The 16,180-nt window shown below is 54.1% G+C and overlaps 1 protein-coding gene across 1 annotated transcript in view; it reads left to right on the plus strand.

The window, feature by feature from the left end:
• DPYD (dihydropyrimidine dehydrogenase) overlaps nucleotides 1-15,128 on the plus strand; it is a 527,599-nt gene extending 512,471 nt beyond the window's left edge. The window contains exons 21-23 of the mRNA XM_054564805.1: nucleotides 2,579-2,722; nucleotides 11,936-12,076; nucleotides 13,768-15,128. Coding sequence (XP_054420780.1) covers nucleotides 2,579-2,722; nucleotides 11,936-12,076; nucleotides 13,768-13,938 — 456 coding nt within the window. The 3' untranslated portion in view covers nucleotides 13,939-15,128. The remainder of the gene's footprint in view (nucleotides 1-2,578; nucleotides 2,723-11,935; nucleotides 12,077-13,767) is intronic.
• Nucleotides 15,129-16,180: the final 1,052 nt, after the last annotated feature.

Raw genomic sequence — 16,180 nt, forward strand, 5'->3', positions numbered from 1 at the left:
AGGGATTTTCTATCATTATTATTATTATTATTATTATTATTAATTTCCATCATTGGAATAATTCAAAATAACCATTGTTTAAATTTAACTACTTTTTTCCCTCTCCCTTTGGATAATGAATAATCAAAATAGGGGGGAAGTCCCCTCTGGTCCATATTTACAAGAAGAGGGATGGGAGAGCTCCACGGGCGGCTGCCCGGAATGGCTCAGGGAGCTCGCAGGTGGGGCTAGACGGTGCCAGGCGAGGCAAGCCCCGGCCAGGGAGGCAGGAGAGCAGCTCAGGTTTCCGTCAGACTCACCGCCGGGACGGGTCTGCTGGGACCAGAGGTCCTGTGTCGACGCAGCATCCCGATGACCTTCGAGCATACACGATGGGAAGTAAGGTGTCCATGTTGCGCAAGAGAAGGGTAGGGAGAGGGACACCCCAACAAGACTTCTGTCATGTGGAGGTGCGTCCACCACCTTGTGCGATGCTGCTGGGGCCCCGGGGGAACTTTTTGACACCAAGTGTAACCCTTCCACCTTACTGGAAAAAGTCATTTCGCAAGAGGACGTTCCCAACAAGCATTGCCTCTTCTACATTAAAGAGGCTTACGTATGTGATTAAGTCGTGAAGATTTGTTTGATACTCTTATTTATATCATGCTTTTTAAAACGACAGCATCAACTTATTTTATGGTAAAAATAGATACAATATATTCCCTCTATCATATCATTTCTTACTACTGCAACCATTAAATAGTGTAATTTAGGAAAGCATGAAGGTGTAGTGATGAAGAATACAGTTCTAGTTTAATTGTATATAAATTAATTTGGCATTCATACCACGGTTTCCATTTGTTTGACTTGTTGACATAATTACAGTAAATTGATAATGGAAGCAACAGTCTTCGATATTGCCACATAAATGTGCTCTGCTAATATAAATTTTCAGTTGCAGTTTGGCTTCATTGGAGCGTCCTTGGGTTCCGCGCCCCGCTCCCTGCCGGCAGCCCGGGAGGGCCGGGGCGCACGTCCTCCGGGCCGCTCGCCCCGCGGCGAGCGCAGGCCAGCGTGTGGAAGCAGCGCCCGGCGGCGCGGTGCGGCCTTGTTCGTCTCACGGCACACAGGAACGGAGCGCTAAACTGCTGTGGCGCCCCGGGAGATGTGGTTTTTTGCCGACCTGACAAAAAATAGGCACAATTTTCACTGATTTACAAAAATCGTAGTAATAGTAATTACCTACCCTTTTTGCTCCAGAGTGACTTTTTATAAAATCAGGTGCCTATGCGTGTATATAAGGATTTCTGGTACCAAGAATTAACCAATCAGATGCAACCTTATTTTGTGCCCTGACCAATAGGATGCAACTCTAGTATATGACCTATATACTATGGTTCAAGATAGAGTGTCCACACTGGACAGCTACTGTTGTGTTGGCTGTTGTCATTTTTTTATTCAACAATCTAAAAGAAATGAGGTCAGTGCCCCTGACTACATCGTCAGATGTTGCGTGCTTTGCAAATCCTTGTGGCACACCAGTGTGCCGTGGTACACCGGTTCAACATCAGTGACCTGGATACATGGGCTTTATTCTGCAGGAGCCAAAGAAAGGGGTGCTTTTGCAGTCTTAGAAAAGAGAGCTAGCCAGTCCAGGCTACAGGCCGGCAGGGAGCACGTGGAATGCAGCAGTGTCTTTCCACCAGTGGCGTGTGTCCATAGAAGGAACAGACAGAGGTCCTGGGAGAGGAGAGGATGACGTGAAGAGGAAGTCACTGTGCCCTAACGAACAGTATGAGGCGTTTTCTTGTTAAGTTGAAACCACTTACATTTTTCCCTGCCACCCCCGTATCTTCGTAAATGAACTTTGTAAAGTCCCATTGAATAGCCTTGAGATTTAAAGCTCAATGGTGTGATTTTGAATACTGATGGAGTTGGTTTAAGCCCTCGGATATTTCCTCTGCTTTTTTTACTTCTATTTTGGTCTCTTTCATGCAAAATAAAATTTATTTTCTGTACAGAGAAATCAATATTTTTACCATTTTGTTTTCAGCTATTCCAGTAAATTGCAATCAACATTCATTACCAACTTTAAAGAGATGTAGTAAGAATTTGAACACAATAAAACAGATACAGAGTAGAACTTTGGCAGAGTACCCTTGCTATTGGCAGAAGCATTTGTCAGGGGCTGTGGCTGCGTCTATGTTGTGCTGAAAACCTGATGAAGCGGGGGAGAGCATCGATAGATTTCACCTTCTGCCTGTACAAACCAAACAAACGGTCTAACTAATAGCTATTGTTTTGAGTGGATGGATTTGGTTTTTGGTCGTGAACTCTATTCCACTTAGAAATGCGTTTTAATTAACATGTTCATACCTAAGACATATGTGTTTGGTAAGCGCACGCGGCCCTTGTGCTCTTCATGACCAGGAGCGGGACCGGCCCCTGGAAGGCGGGTGGCCCGGGAATGAAGGCCTGTCAGGCCCCCGGAAACACGCTTGGGTGCGCGTTTGCTTGGTGATAGCGTTTGTGTTTGTACCCTCCCATCTTTCTCCCCTACAAGCTAACACGCTTTCTTATGTGTGTATTTTCTTTGTAGAAACTGCCAAGCTTTGGACCCTACCTGGAACAGCGCAAGAAAATCGTAGCGGAGCACAAGCTCACACTGAAGGGGGAACGCGCCGCTCTCCCGGCCCCCGAGAGGCAGCTTTTCATCCCCAAAAAGCCGATTCCCACCGTCAAGGTAAAATGAAGCCCTCCGACAACACGAGTACGTGGCTGTTCCAATGCACCGGGCGGTTGTGTTTATTTCCCGTGAGCGCGGACCGCCCCCGCCCCCGCCCCCGCCCCCGGGCCGCGCCGCAGAGCGCAGGGGCGGTGCACCTGGCTGAACCGCCCGCCGGGCGTCACAGTTCAGATCTGCTCCTCCTGCCGCGTCCGAGTCTCAACGGGCAGCAGCTGTCCCCCCTCTCTCCTGAGCCAGGAGCCTGGGTGCCGTCCTCTCCCCCGTCTCGGTCACGAGTGCGTCCCCAGGGGCCGCTGCTCCATCTCTCACGGCCCCTCCTCTTGTGCGCTCCCCTCTCTGCGGGGGCCTTCATATAGCGCAGTCTTCGCAGTCTTTCCTGGGACTCTGGAGCCCCTCCCCGCTTCTGTATTTATTCTTATCTAAGGCGCCCTCCAACTCTGCGTCCCCTGTGCACGTGACTCGGGCGCGGCCGAGCCGTGGCTCTGTCCCAGCGCGTTCCCTGGGCACGTGACTCGGGCGCGGCCGAGCCGTGGCTCTGTCCCAGCGCGTTCCCTGGGCACGTGACTCGGGCGCGGCCCGCGCTGTGGCTCTGTCCCAGCACGTACACCCAGGCACGTGTGTGTTCTCCCCTCTGCTGCTTCATTACCGCTCTTCTGTTTCCCCGTTCTGGGCGCACCATGTGTCCCAGCCCTGTGTCCCGGAGGCCTGCTCCCCACACGCGGACTCACCCGTGTGAGAGGCCCGCTGTGCTCCCCACCCATCTGTCTGGGGGGCTTGTTCTTGCGCCCACCCCGCTGGCCTCCTTGTGGATTTCTTGCTCAACGGTTTGCCCTCCAGGGCCCTGCCCCTCTGTCTCCTCGCCCAGGGCGGGGCATCACCGCAGGCACGTGCAGAGCCCCAGCGCCCCGCAAAGCCAGCTCGGCCCCTGTTGCCTGGACAGGTCCCGCGGCCCTGCTTTCAGGCTTCTAACCTGCGCCTCGCCCCCTGCTTGTGAGGGCAGCGGTCTTATTTCTAAGCCAGCCAGGCTCAGTGGATCTCTGCTCTTCGGCTCCTCCTCCCTCTCACGCGCCTCAGAGAAGACGCAGTGTTCTGGGGCCCCAGAGGGGGGCGCTGTCAGCGTCCGCCGTCAGCCCGTGTTTCCCGGCATTCGCGGTGCGGCCAGCGCTGTGCCAGGGGCCAGGCCTGTGAGCGGAGCCGCGCCGGCGCGGCCCGCGGCTCGGGGGCTCCCGGGCCGGGGCAGGGTCGGGGCGGAGACGTGGCGCTGACTTCCGTTTAACACGCTCCCCCGCAGCCCAGGAAGTGGGTTAGACACGAGAAATACAGCAGGAATTTTAAAAAGGAAGAAATCCATCCTGGTGGAGCTTGTAGCCTAACAAGGGAGAAAGACGCGTGTTAGAAATTATTTACAGTTCAATCAAATGTGTACAAAATGCTCTGGGAACACAGAGGAGTGAGGAGGATTAGTTCTGCCTCGGTTGACTGTGGAGAGCTTCACAGAGATGTGATATTTAACATGGAGTTTAATAAATTAGTGTTAATTAAGCAGAGAATTAATAATAAAAGCTAATATTTATTGAGTCCTTATGAGGTTTCAGGCCCTGTTTTCCGTGTTTACGCGTTAACTCGTTTCATCTCACGATAACCCCGTCCGCTACCAGGTAGCCGTGTTTTCCCTGCTTCACCGAGGAAGGGGCTGACAAACAGGGCGGTTGAATAACCTGCCCGAGACCACACAGCTGAGAAGGCGGCAACGCCAAGACTGGCCTCCAAGGCCCGGCCCTGGGATGGGGCCCTGGCGCGCCGTCTCCCCCGGAGGGAAGGACCGGGAGGCAGGGTTCCAGGGGCGTCCGCGCGGGCGCGCAGCAGGGCGCCCCCCCCGCCCCCCGCGCTGGCCCGCGGCGGCCAGGCCCTCGATGCAGCGCGGCCCCCGGTGGGCAGGTGGCGGCGTCCAAGAGGAAAGCTCGTTCTTGGTTCGGTTGGGGCTCCGAGGAGGGGCGGACTCGACGGACAGTAATCGAGTTTTCTGGATTGTTCTTAACAACGCGATGCCACCGGGTGAAGGGCCGTCCCAACTGAACTGCTCAGAGTCTCCGCGGCAGCTTCCGGGGGTTATTTCTGTGTCACCTGTGGCCAGGGGTCCTGGAGAACCCGTGTCCCCGCTGCCCAGCTTGGCCTCGACTCCTGAGACGCTGGAGAGTGGCCTCGGGGGAGCTCCGTCCTACCCAGAGGGCGTTGGGGGCTCAGGGGACAGCCTGGCATCCAGGAGGCTCCGTTGTCACCACCCACACCAGCCTGGCGTGCGTCGCTACTGGCGGCACAGCCTTTCGTAGGCGGGTGCCGCCCTGGGAGCTGCTGCGTCTGGGAAGGAAACAGGAACGGGTGCGCAGAAACGGGGGGGGGGTCATCGGAGCCAGTGCCGCGAGGCGGAGGGGAAGAATGGGCTGACATGAGAAAGAGCCGCTTCTTCTAAAGGACAGACGGGGCCTTCGGAAGGGCGCCTGCCACACGCTGCAGACAGAGAAACCACGCGGGAGGCAGGCTGTGTACTCGCCCAGGGCCGCGGCAGTGAGCGGGGCACACGCCAGCGAGGGACCGCCTCGCCCCAGGAGGCTGTCGCGGAGGCCGGAGGGCCCGCCAAGTCGCGGGCGGGTCCCCCTCCGTCGGAGTCGGCGGGATGAACTCGCTCTCCTGACGGAGCCAGGAAGGGCGGCTCCCTCACGTCTTCGTGTCCTCGCGCCTCCGGGCAGGGAGCGGGTGGCTCAGGGGCGCACTGGACTGTGGTCATCGCTCCTGCTGCTCCGGCCGGGACGCGGACCGCACCCCGTGAGGCGGGGAGGGCGCGTTGGCGGGAGCCCGCGCAGCCTGATCCGTTGTGAGAGAGGAGAAACGTGCTCAGGTGAAACCGGAGGGCCATTCCAGACACTACGGAGCCTCAAGGAGGTGGCAGCGAAGAAAAGCAGCCAAGGACTCCCCGTGGCTGTTGGAAGACGCCAGAGGCGCTCGTCCACACCTCTGCAAATCACAGGTGAAAACTCGTCACACCGAGCGCCCGAAAACATGACTGTATTTGGTGAGAATCAGCCCTGCCGTCCCGCGAGGGGCCAGGAGGCGTGGCCCACGGACTGTGAGGGCGCCAGGTCCCTGCTGCCTGGAATAAGCAGGTCTAGCCACAGGGCTGGGGAGGCGCGGGCGCGTCGGAGCCATCTGCGCGTGCGCGGTGACCCCGGCCTGGACGGTGACGCCGGGGTGAGGGCAGGTGCAAGAGGGGGGAACGGAGGACAAGCAGAAACGTGTCCTGGGATGACATCACAGGCCCCTCAACCAGCGGGGAACGTGGACAGGCGAGGGGAGGCCCGACAGACGCCCTCACGGCCTCAGAGAGCCCCTCCGCCCAAGGCAAGGCGCCTGCAGGGCTGCTGATCCCCTTGTCGGAGGTGCGGTGTCACCAAAGAGGGGGAAGCAACGAGGGGAGGCAGCGTCGGCTTATTGCCGGCTCCTTAAACCATCTGTTTGGAGAGGGGGCAGCCGAAGGAAGCTTGAGGCCGCCCGTGCGCCTCGGAGCTCACTCGGCCTCGGAAAGGAAGTCTGCGCTCAGATACGTGGGTGTCCCGCCTTCAGGAAATCTAACTTCCTGCGGCCAACGCCCCAAACCTGACCATGGACCGGGAAGACTGAGGGGCTGTGGACGGCAACCTGGTGACACCCTCGCCGAGCTTCCTCGGAAGCGAGGAAGGGGTTAAATGTGCGCAGGACTCAGCATTCACCGGTCAACACGCAGGTCACAAGTTACCGCTGTGATCAAGAGTGTCACCAAGGCTAAGGATGAGCCGTAAGTGCCCAAGCCGGAGATGACGTCCGTTTAGAGAAAATATTAGATACGATGGAAAAACATTTTGTCTATTAAAAGTTAAAAGAGAGAGAAAATACACCCACTCCTTAGAGCAGATGGTATATGGTAACTTAAAATTAGAGAAGACTGTTCAACTATTGTTTTTCTAGCCTGCCCAGAGAGAATGTTCGTAGAACTACACAGGATGGGAAGAGCATGTCAGAGCGATGAGCTCTAAGGTAGCTGGGGATAGAGTAACACCCCATTTAGCCTCCTCAAGTGAGTCTAGGTCCAGAGTCTGAAAAGAACTTGCTGCTCCAACGCCTGGTCCCACCCAGCTTAAGAGAGCACAGCGAAGAGGGCCGGGGTCTGTCCCCAGCCGTGCTGGGGCTCGCCCGCACCTCGCCCATCTGTCCCTGTCACTGAGAAGCTCCCTCCCACCCGGCCCTCTCTCCCCAGGTTCTGAGGCCCTTCCCTTCTGTGTCTGGGCTCACTTGCTTCCCTCGCTCAGCCCGCCGGCCTACGCGTGTTCCCTGGCTCCGCCCTCCCGTCTCGGTGCCCTCGCGCCGAGAGCCACTTGGCAACGTTCTCCTGGAGGTGAGCCCAGGGCTTCCTTTTCTGGCCCTGCAGCCCCCTTCCCAGTCCTCTCCCTCGCGGGGCGTGATGCAGGACCCCCCCAAACAGGTTGCATACTGTGTTTCTGAAAGTGTTTTTGAATGACATTGCTGTATCACACAACTGGAAAACAAATGTTGCCCCAGATTCTCTAGAACGGAAAAGGCGAATGTGCTTGGGAAAATGGGGACCAGACAGAAGCACCCCAGAAAGCTTGAGATCTAGCCCCAGTGAAATCCTGCAAAGATCCCTGAACTTTAGACCTGAGAGCAGGAGCAAAGGATCAAGTCAGTAAGAGTCGGCACAAAGTCAGTGAGAACAAACTGAGTTATCTCGTTTACGAGACAAGTGGTGCACTCGGGGCACAAGATAAGAACGGGCAACGTTGGTAATGGTCCAGATAAGGAAATGGCAGCGCGATTAGGCCCGAGTAATTTAAATACCGGGTCTCTTTCAGAGAGACTCACGGTGCTGGCCCCGCGGTGCGCTGTCCTTGGTCCTGACCTGCGAATGCCGCAGGGCTCAGACGTAGGCTAATCAGACGTCTAGCAGGCCTCAAACTAGGAAGAACAGTTAACGATCGCAACTTGAAAATACTCAATCACTAACAACAACAACAAAAATAGGCCAAAACTAACACACTCTTGCGGAGCATAATAAACGACGATGCAGCAGGGACAGGGCTGGACCCGCCGGTTCCTCCCTCGTGGGTCTGACACTTTCTGTCAAACAGGAATATTGACTGCTCTCTGGGTTTTTAAAAATACTTTTGATCATCCCAAACATAATCAATCGACAAAGATGTGATTCTGGAATTCTGTAGTCCTTCACAACATTAATTTCGGGAGCACACCTCTAAGGCAAGCGACTCTTCTCTACGTTAAAGAACTGAGTATCACTTTGCTTGCTCAGACATTCACAGGTGAGCACTCCCACGAACCAGGGGTGGCTGTAGCTGACTGTCGCACCTGTACATCCGCACCTGCCTGGAATAACGAGCGTGGGTTCCCTACTCTCTACAGGTGTGTTGACTAGTCACGTGCGCTTTGCTGACTGTACGGACCTCACAGTGAACGCCAAATTCCAGGGCGCGCACTCAGGGGTGTTTACAGCCCGGAAGCACTACCTGGAAGCTTTGAGTGCTAAATAGATGTTCACATTTTCATCTGCACAGAATGACAACTTATTTTCTTTGATATTCTTGTCCAAAAATAATCTAAAATAGTCATTCTTTAATCCTCTTCCAGATTAAAAATATTTATATTTTTTAAAGGTTTTATTTATTTATTTTTAGAGAGAGAATAAGGGAGGGGGGAAGAGAGGACGAGGAGCGTCCATGCAGGAGAGAACCATCAGGCAGTCGCTTCTTGCGCGCCCCCAGCCCGGGGTGGCCTGCAGCTCAGGCCCGCGGCCCGACCGGGAGCCGAACCAGCAGCTTTTCACCATGTGGGATGGCAGCCAGCCCACTGTGCCACGCTGGCCAGGGCTGTGATTTTCTTAGGAATGGCGATGAATGGGGCAGGGTGGGGGCATTTTAACACCAAGTGCTAATAACTTAGAGGGGCTCCAAGGACCTTGTTTTATTTAGTTCCACATTTAAACAATGGTGTTTTAGTAAATGACAACAGCAAGTCTCCAGTATGGAGTTAAATTCATATTTAATATGCACAGAATATAAACTTGCTTCCAACAACAAAATCTCATAGAACAACACACTGTCTGTGCCGAGCAGGCCTCACAAGGTTGATGGCCATTGAGGGGGTTCCCTTTCTAACTGTCTTTTGAGTATTTCCTGGTGATTTGAAGGAAGTCATAATCTGGTTCAATGAAACAGCTATGTTGACTGATTGCTTGGCTAGATAAAAAACAATTATTTACTATCACACGTAAGTAGGCTTTTACAGCCAGAGAGTGACCTCATGTATAGTCTATCTTAAAATATTATTAGAAAATATTAAGCCATCCAGATGCTTTGATAATGGTTCTTTTTTATTTAAAGAAGTACTCAAATATTTTTGTGAATTTCATATTAATATAAATGTTCGGTAAACCAACAAGTAGCTATTAGCTCACAACTATGTGCCTAATACTATGCTGTGTATTTAGCAATTTGTTTGTTAGATAAACAAAAGATACGTTTATTTTAATGAATATTTGAGTGCCCATTAAGTTTCCGTGGTCTGCAGGAACAAGATACCCTAGGAGACCCAAAAATGAATAAAACCCACTAAGAGAATGCAGGTAGGAAACTAAATAGGAAAATAACTATAGCACCAAGTGGAAAAAGCTAACCAGAGAAATAAGAGATGAGTCAGCTTCGCACAGCGCTATGGCCCTGGGGCTTTAGGTCACACAGCAGTGGTCTGACTCTCTGCTTCCTCCTTCACAGCTGACCTTGAACATACGTGTTTTCCTTCTTTAATAATGCCGTTGGCCCTTCAGCTCCACGGGTTTCACACGGGCAGGTCCGACGGGCACCGATCCCGCGCAGTATGTTTCGCATTGCTGACCGGGCTGGGCGGCGGGTTCAGCCCGCAGGCGCGCCGGGCCAGTGGGAGAGTCAGGGCAGGCCCCCCCTGCAGGGCGCTGGCCGCCGCCGCCGCCCCTGTCGCTCAGGGGTCGGCTCGCTTAATTTTGGAGCCTCACATTTCAGTCACCTCATCATCCATAAAATGCGTGAGGTTTAAATGAGAAAATGCTTAAATTAAGGCGTTGGCCTGATTCACGGTGAGAACTCAAGAGTCGTCTGTTATCATTAGTTCCACATAATAGATCAAATACTGTAGGCCCTGCAGGGAGGAAAAACAGCAAGAGGAAGGGGGATGAGACAAAGGGAGACCCCATCTCCCATTTGGTGAGGAGGAGGAGGAGGAGGAGGAGGAGGAGGGCCGATGGAGGACACGCTCAGCAGCAGCGGCACGGGAGCTGTCCCTGCACAACGGATGGGACTTCTCGGAGTGGGGACGGGAAGGAAGGGAGGCCTGGAGAGAGAAGGCGCGAGAGTAGGCACCGGAACAGTTGATTGACAAGTGGGTCCAGATTGGCTGAACCACACGGTGGTTGGAGGTGAGAACGGGACCAAGAAGTCCGTGTTGGTGGGAAGCCCTAAATGCTAGACTGCAAGGCGAGACCGCGCCCGAGCAGCAGCCTTCGGAGCGAGGTAGCGAGTGGAGTCTGTGTGGCGAGGCCTAGGGGAGGCCGACCGCGCGGCGTGGGGTGGCGAGGAGACAAGGGTGTGAGCAGAAGAAGTCACTGCCGCAGAAGTCGTGGGCAATCGAGGGGCCGTGGTGAGTGATTATACTGCACATGGGCAGACGGTTCAAAAGGTGTTGCAGATCCGGGACGCAAACACGGGACAGCAGATGCGAACGGGAAGCAGGGAGAAGTTGCCAAAAAGCACAGCTCTGAGACGTCAAGGCCAGGAGAGTGGAGAAATCCAAGCAGTGTTCACCAATGTAAGGAAATCAGGAGGCCCTGCTTTGCAGTGCTGATGTCACGTTCAGCACGTGGGGAAACTGAGGCACAGCCCTCATCCTCATCATGCCTCTGGCAAGGGGGCCTGTGGCGCCGGTGAGGAGCATTCAGAATGGAGAGGCTGGTTCTGACGTCTGGTGCCCCCCGGCAGGCGGACTGCAGTCTCGTTGCGGCTGTACTGTCAGCCCGGCGGGAAGGAAACAGTGAGGACAAGGCTGTGTGTTCTCCGCCATCCGGCTCCTTGAGAGGTGCGCAGGTCGACCGCACGCAGTGACGGAAACCTTGCTTCCGTTTGAAAACGCCAAGTCGTGGGCATATTGGCACCGAGAGCTGGAACGGGGGAGGGGCTGGAGGAAAGCGCAGCCCAGGCCCCAGGGGAGCAGAGGAGGTAAAACACCAAGGCAAGGAGGGGGCCGCTGGGGGGGAGAGGCGGCCCTCCTTGAACGTGGACCTTGAATTCAAACAAAGGATTCCCTTGCTAAAAGTCAAAAACAAAAGCAGACAATCTTGACAGCATACTAATTTGACAAACGTTGTTACATTCTTCTGTTTTGTTTTACGAAACAAAGTATTTCTTATTGTTGATGAAACATCTGTGCTTCACGTATTAAGCACGCTTTTAATTAACGTGAAGAACAAAGCAATGTGTAACCGCATGCAATTCTTCTGTGGTGAATGAAGAAAATCCTAGTTCTCACAAAGTAGCAGAGCATCTTATTTAGCTATTAGATGAGCCTAATCAATTAACATAAATTAGAATTTTTAAATAATGCGATATACTCTTCAAGACCTGACAGGTGGGTGTGCTAAATGAAAACCGAGAATCCAAATGCAGCGATATAAATGCAAAGCATTCCCGTTTTCATTTCCCTAGTCCTCAGCATCTAAAGACTTCCAGCAGAAGGGCACTATTGCCCCGCGTCTCTTCTCATTACTTTTGGATCCTTTGAGGTCCAAAATTGAGAAAAAGGAAGCTGCTACCCCTGAAAAGGCTGTCCCTCCCTCCATCCACAGAAACGCTGTTCAGATAGCAGAGAACCTGTTGAGTGTGGTTCACAAGGTCTCGTGTTTCTAAGCGAGACGAGTGCACCGCCCGCCTTTCCAACGACAGGCGCGTTAGAGCTGCTAGAGCCAAGGGAGGCACGCAGGCGTGTGAGCGCTGTGTAATCTAAGCCTCCTGGGTCACTCAGCGCAACCTACGTAAAAACGGGGGTCCTGCCTGACACCGGTGCGTCATCCCACGGCAGTGCGTCCCTGCAAGCGCCGAGAGTGACCCCGTGCCTGTCTTCCAGGACGTCATCGGAAGGGCGCTGCCACACCTGGGGGCCTTCAAGGACCTGAACACCATGGAGCAGGTGGTGGCCATGATCGATGAGGAGATGTGCATCAACTGTGGCAAATGCTACATGACCTGCAATGACTCCGGCTACCAGGTAAGGACCCTGCGTGGGTCAGGATGCTGGGAGGCGCGTTCCCTCCGGCTTCGGTGGCAGAAGGCTGCCTGCGCCGCCGAGCCTGCCCGTCAGACCAGGCGTGCCACCGGCCCCACCGCTGTGGCCCTCGCCCCAGAGCACGGCGTGTTTAGGTCAAGGAAGGCCGCCCCTGCCGGTGACGGTGCCTCCCCTCCTCGCGCGGCGTTACTGCAGCACCATTCCGTCACCCGTGGCACCAGAGGGGAGGTTCCAGCCCGAGAGAGAGAGCCCCCCAGCTCTGAGCTCGGGGACCACTGTGGCCTGAGGCACGGGAAGGGACAGGCCGGCCGCGCACTGCCGCTGCTCTGAGCCCCTCCCGCCCACTGCCGCCCGGCCGGGCGGGCTGGGAGCGCCCCCCCACCCCCCGCCCCCTCCAGAACGGCCCCCGCGCAGGGTCCTTCCCAGCCCTGCCCCCGCCCCCCCCCCCCCGGCCGGATGGGCCCTGGGGCAGCGGCCACAAGAGGGCGCCCCCTGGCTGCAGGCTACTCATGCAAAATAATGCTGTTTGCGCTTGGCTTGTCAAACTATAAAGGTAAATAGAATTTTCAAGATAGACAAAACGGCCCGTTTTTAAAAATTGAAGTTCATTGACCTTCTTCAGCCCAGAGGGAGGTCCCGTGTTGCTCAAGACGGGGTTTGCCTATTCTGACCACCTAATAGAGGTGTTTTTTTGTTTGTTTGTTTTTTAAATCTTTTCAGCCTTAGTTTGACCTTAGTTCTAGACCAAATTTTTAACAATGTATCACTCTTTTTTTCGAGCTGAAAGGTGCCTCCTACAGTTATTTTGAAAATGCTGACCCTATCACATTGACTTTTACATCATCTTCTCCCTAGTTAGCCAATCAGAGAAAAGTCAGCAAGTCCTACCACTAAGATCACCCAGAGCATCGGATGCTGATATCTAACGTCTTAGAGGTTCTGACTCCCACTGTGACATTCTAGCCTCAGTCCCACGTCACTAAAAACGGTCCTGTCAGGGAGGAGGGGTGAGGAAGGGAGAGAGGAAGTATATGTTCTCAGGTTCCTCACAGCCCTGCCCTGGCTCTGAGCCGGAGGCCGTGCCCTGCTTCTCACGGCCGCGCAGGGGCGGGCGGGGACGGGCGTGGAAGGGCAGGCGGGTGCCCCAGCCCTCCGCCTTCCGTGGCTTCCCCGTGTGCTGGGACAGCAGCTGGACTCCACTGGGAAACCCTCAAACCTCAAAGTTGGCTCCTAAGCTAATTTTTTTCACTGCATTTTTTTTAATATCATTTGAAATCCAAACGGGTGCCTCGTCACCTGGGTGCCAGCGAGGCAGACGAGAAGGGGGCAGCAGGGGCAGGCGGGGTCCTCTGTCCAGTCGGACTGCAGAGGGGCCGGAGCGCTGCTCCAACGGGGGACAGAGAGCACCTGTGTCACCCCATTGCGCGACACAAGGGAAATAACTCCCGGGAATGTTTGACCCGCACTTCTAATTTACAAGGACTTCCTGTCTTCCTTCCCCGCCCCTCCGGGGGCTCCGCTGTGGCTGCGTCTGCACCGGCACTGGGCAGAGGGTGCCCGCGCCCAGCTCACCGCAGGGAACAAGAGCCCGGCGCTCCCTCCCGGGGTGGGGTGCGGGGGCGTCCCTGGCTTGGGGGGGCAGTGACAGCCGCACTCCCCGCCTCTGTCTGCAGGCCATCCAGTTCGACCCTGAGACCCACCTGCCCAGCGTGTCAGACGGCTGCACCGGCTGCACCCTGTGCCTCAGCGTCTGCCCGATCATCGACTGCATCCGGATGGTTGCCAGGACCGCCCCGTACGAGCCCAAGAGGGGCTTGCCCTTGGCCGTGGGGCCGGTGTGCTAAGGCGGTTGCTGACGCCCTTCGGTGAGCTCCGAGGCCGCCCACACACGCGTGTCTTTTTCCTTGTGCTCGCGCGGTCTGGCGCTTTCAAAATTAAAGCAAACACATAATTTCTAGAGAGAAATCTAATATCTAGATAAATGTCTAAATTATAAAAAAAAAAAAAAAAGTCCACTACCTGCAACCATTCACTGGTCATAAAATCGTGAAAAATATTAAGTTTTTCTGCCAATTAATGTGGCAATTTCCAAACTGGCCTGTGCTGTCCTCTTTGATTTTTTATTGTAAGTGAAAGTTAAGTATTTTAGAACAAAGTACAATTTAACCTACAAAAAGATGTTTCCAAGGAAACATTTTATAATAAAAAATCACACTTAATTTTAACACTGTTTCTAAGCAAATATAATTATCTCCAGGAAGCACAGATGAAGAAAGTCAAATAATTTTTTACAGTGCCAGGAGAACACGAGCCAAAGGGTCTGCAAAACTTTGCAGAGAGAGACCCCTCCGCCGGCCTCGCCGCCTTCGGGCGCCAGGTGGTGAGCGATAGTGTGTGGTGCCCGTGGGCTCCGCGCCGCCGTTCCCGCCCAGCCCCGAGGCCGGCGTCCAGCCCTGCCTGTGAGTCAGCACAGCGTTCTTCTTAAATGTGCAAACTATGTTCCTGACCAAACACGGCATCTGGGCAGAGCTCTGGTGAAAGCCGCTCTTCTCCGCACACAGATCTGCTCTCTGATTTTAATAATAACCTTCATTATAGCAATTAACATTTGAACAGCATCCAAATTATACAGCAGTGGGTCATGTGCTTTGTTATTCAAGAATGAAAAATATAGTATTGGTAATATATGTTAAATGAGCAAAAGCAGTACAACTACTCTTTCTTTTAATGCTTATGTTAAGTTTGAGAAGTCATGGAATAAAAAAGAAATATATTTTTTCTGCACTTGCCAAACAATATTTTTGCATCTATTTTCACAATCAGCATACAGCACCTTGTAATCCAGGTATCTCTTATTGGCAGCGTATTTTGATACACATTCCTAAGTAGTAAACCTTTAACAATTCATGGCGTGTCTCTGTGACAAATGGAAGGTGGGAAAGTACAACGTTTGATTATGCACTTTGCGATATGAACATTTACTGCCAAATCTATATGATTGAATAATATCAAATAAAATTTCACGAAGCATTTTAACGCACGCGGTCTTCAGCTGCCTCCTTTGCAAATGCATCCGCCCGTGAGCCTCCGCGGTCCTGAGGCGGAGCGGCGCCGGTGAGCCCCGCCCGGCGCACGCGGCCCTGCCCTGGCTGCACCTCGTCAGGGGAAGGACAGTGCTGCTGTGTGAATGTCACCATTTCCACCTTGACAGTTGTGAGATTCTAAGGACTCATAGGAACTGACCGCTTGTGTCATCGTGGGGGTGTCTTGCCTTCTGGACGTGGTCACAGAATTGTCCAGAAAAGAACTTTGCCAGGGCCCCATGGATGCCATCACGGGCGCGGTCCCTCCCTCGACAGGACAAGAGCCTTGTCCTGTGAGAGCTCACAGCCTCTGGGAAGTTCGTGGAAAGACGCCCGGGCCTGTGCCCCTTCAGTGCCCGGACTGCCAGGCAAGGAGCCCCTCATGGAGGCGAAGGAGGAGCGCCGTCCACGACCTCGCACCCTCCTCTGAGAAGGGGCGGGCGCAGGTCACTGCTCTGCTCCGGACCCCTCCTCTGGGAGCGGAGCTGCCGGGGAGCACGGCTCCGTGAGGCCGCCATGCCCATGACATCACAGTAGTTTGTCCTCCCACGCATTTCTTTCTGCTGTGTCTACCTTCTGCCTTATACTAAGAAGCCTTTCTCATCTGTGTTGTTTATAGGAGACGTAGTCGCACTTTACATGGGTGGCTGGCAGAGAGGCTCAGAGTAGAGGGAGGAGAGTCACGGTATTCCATGGAGCGAGAGGCCGCCGGCCGCAGGCCCTAGCACACACAGGCTCATGGCTTCTCCAGGCGTGAGCGGAGACGTAGGACCAGGCCGAGGAGTCCGGTTAGTGAGTGAGTGTTTCCTGTACTAAATGTTCTACTTAAGTGATAGTGACTGTTGTGTGTCAGCCCAGCTGGGCCGCAGTTCCCTGATACTTAGCTAAGCACTGTTCTAGATGTTTCTCTGATGGTGGTTTTGGATGAGATTTACATCGAAATTGGTAGACACCTAGTAAAGCAGATTGCCCTCCCTAGTGTGGTGGGCCTCATCTCATCCGT

This window comes from Pteronotus mesoamericanus, unplaced genomic scaffold (genome assembly GCF_021234165.1).
Source record: "Pteronotus mesoamericanus isolate MK-2021 breed Mesoamerican mustached bat unplaced genomic scaffold, CSHL_Meso_final scaffold_99, whole genome shotgun sequence".
NCBI classification, from domain to species: domain Eukaryota; kingdom Metazoa; phylum Chordata; class Mammalia; order Chiroptera; family Mormoopidae; genus Pteronotus; species Pteronotus mesoamericanus.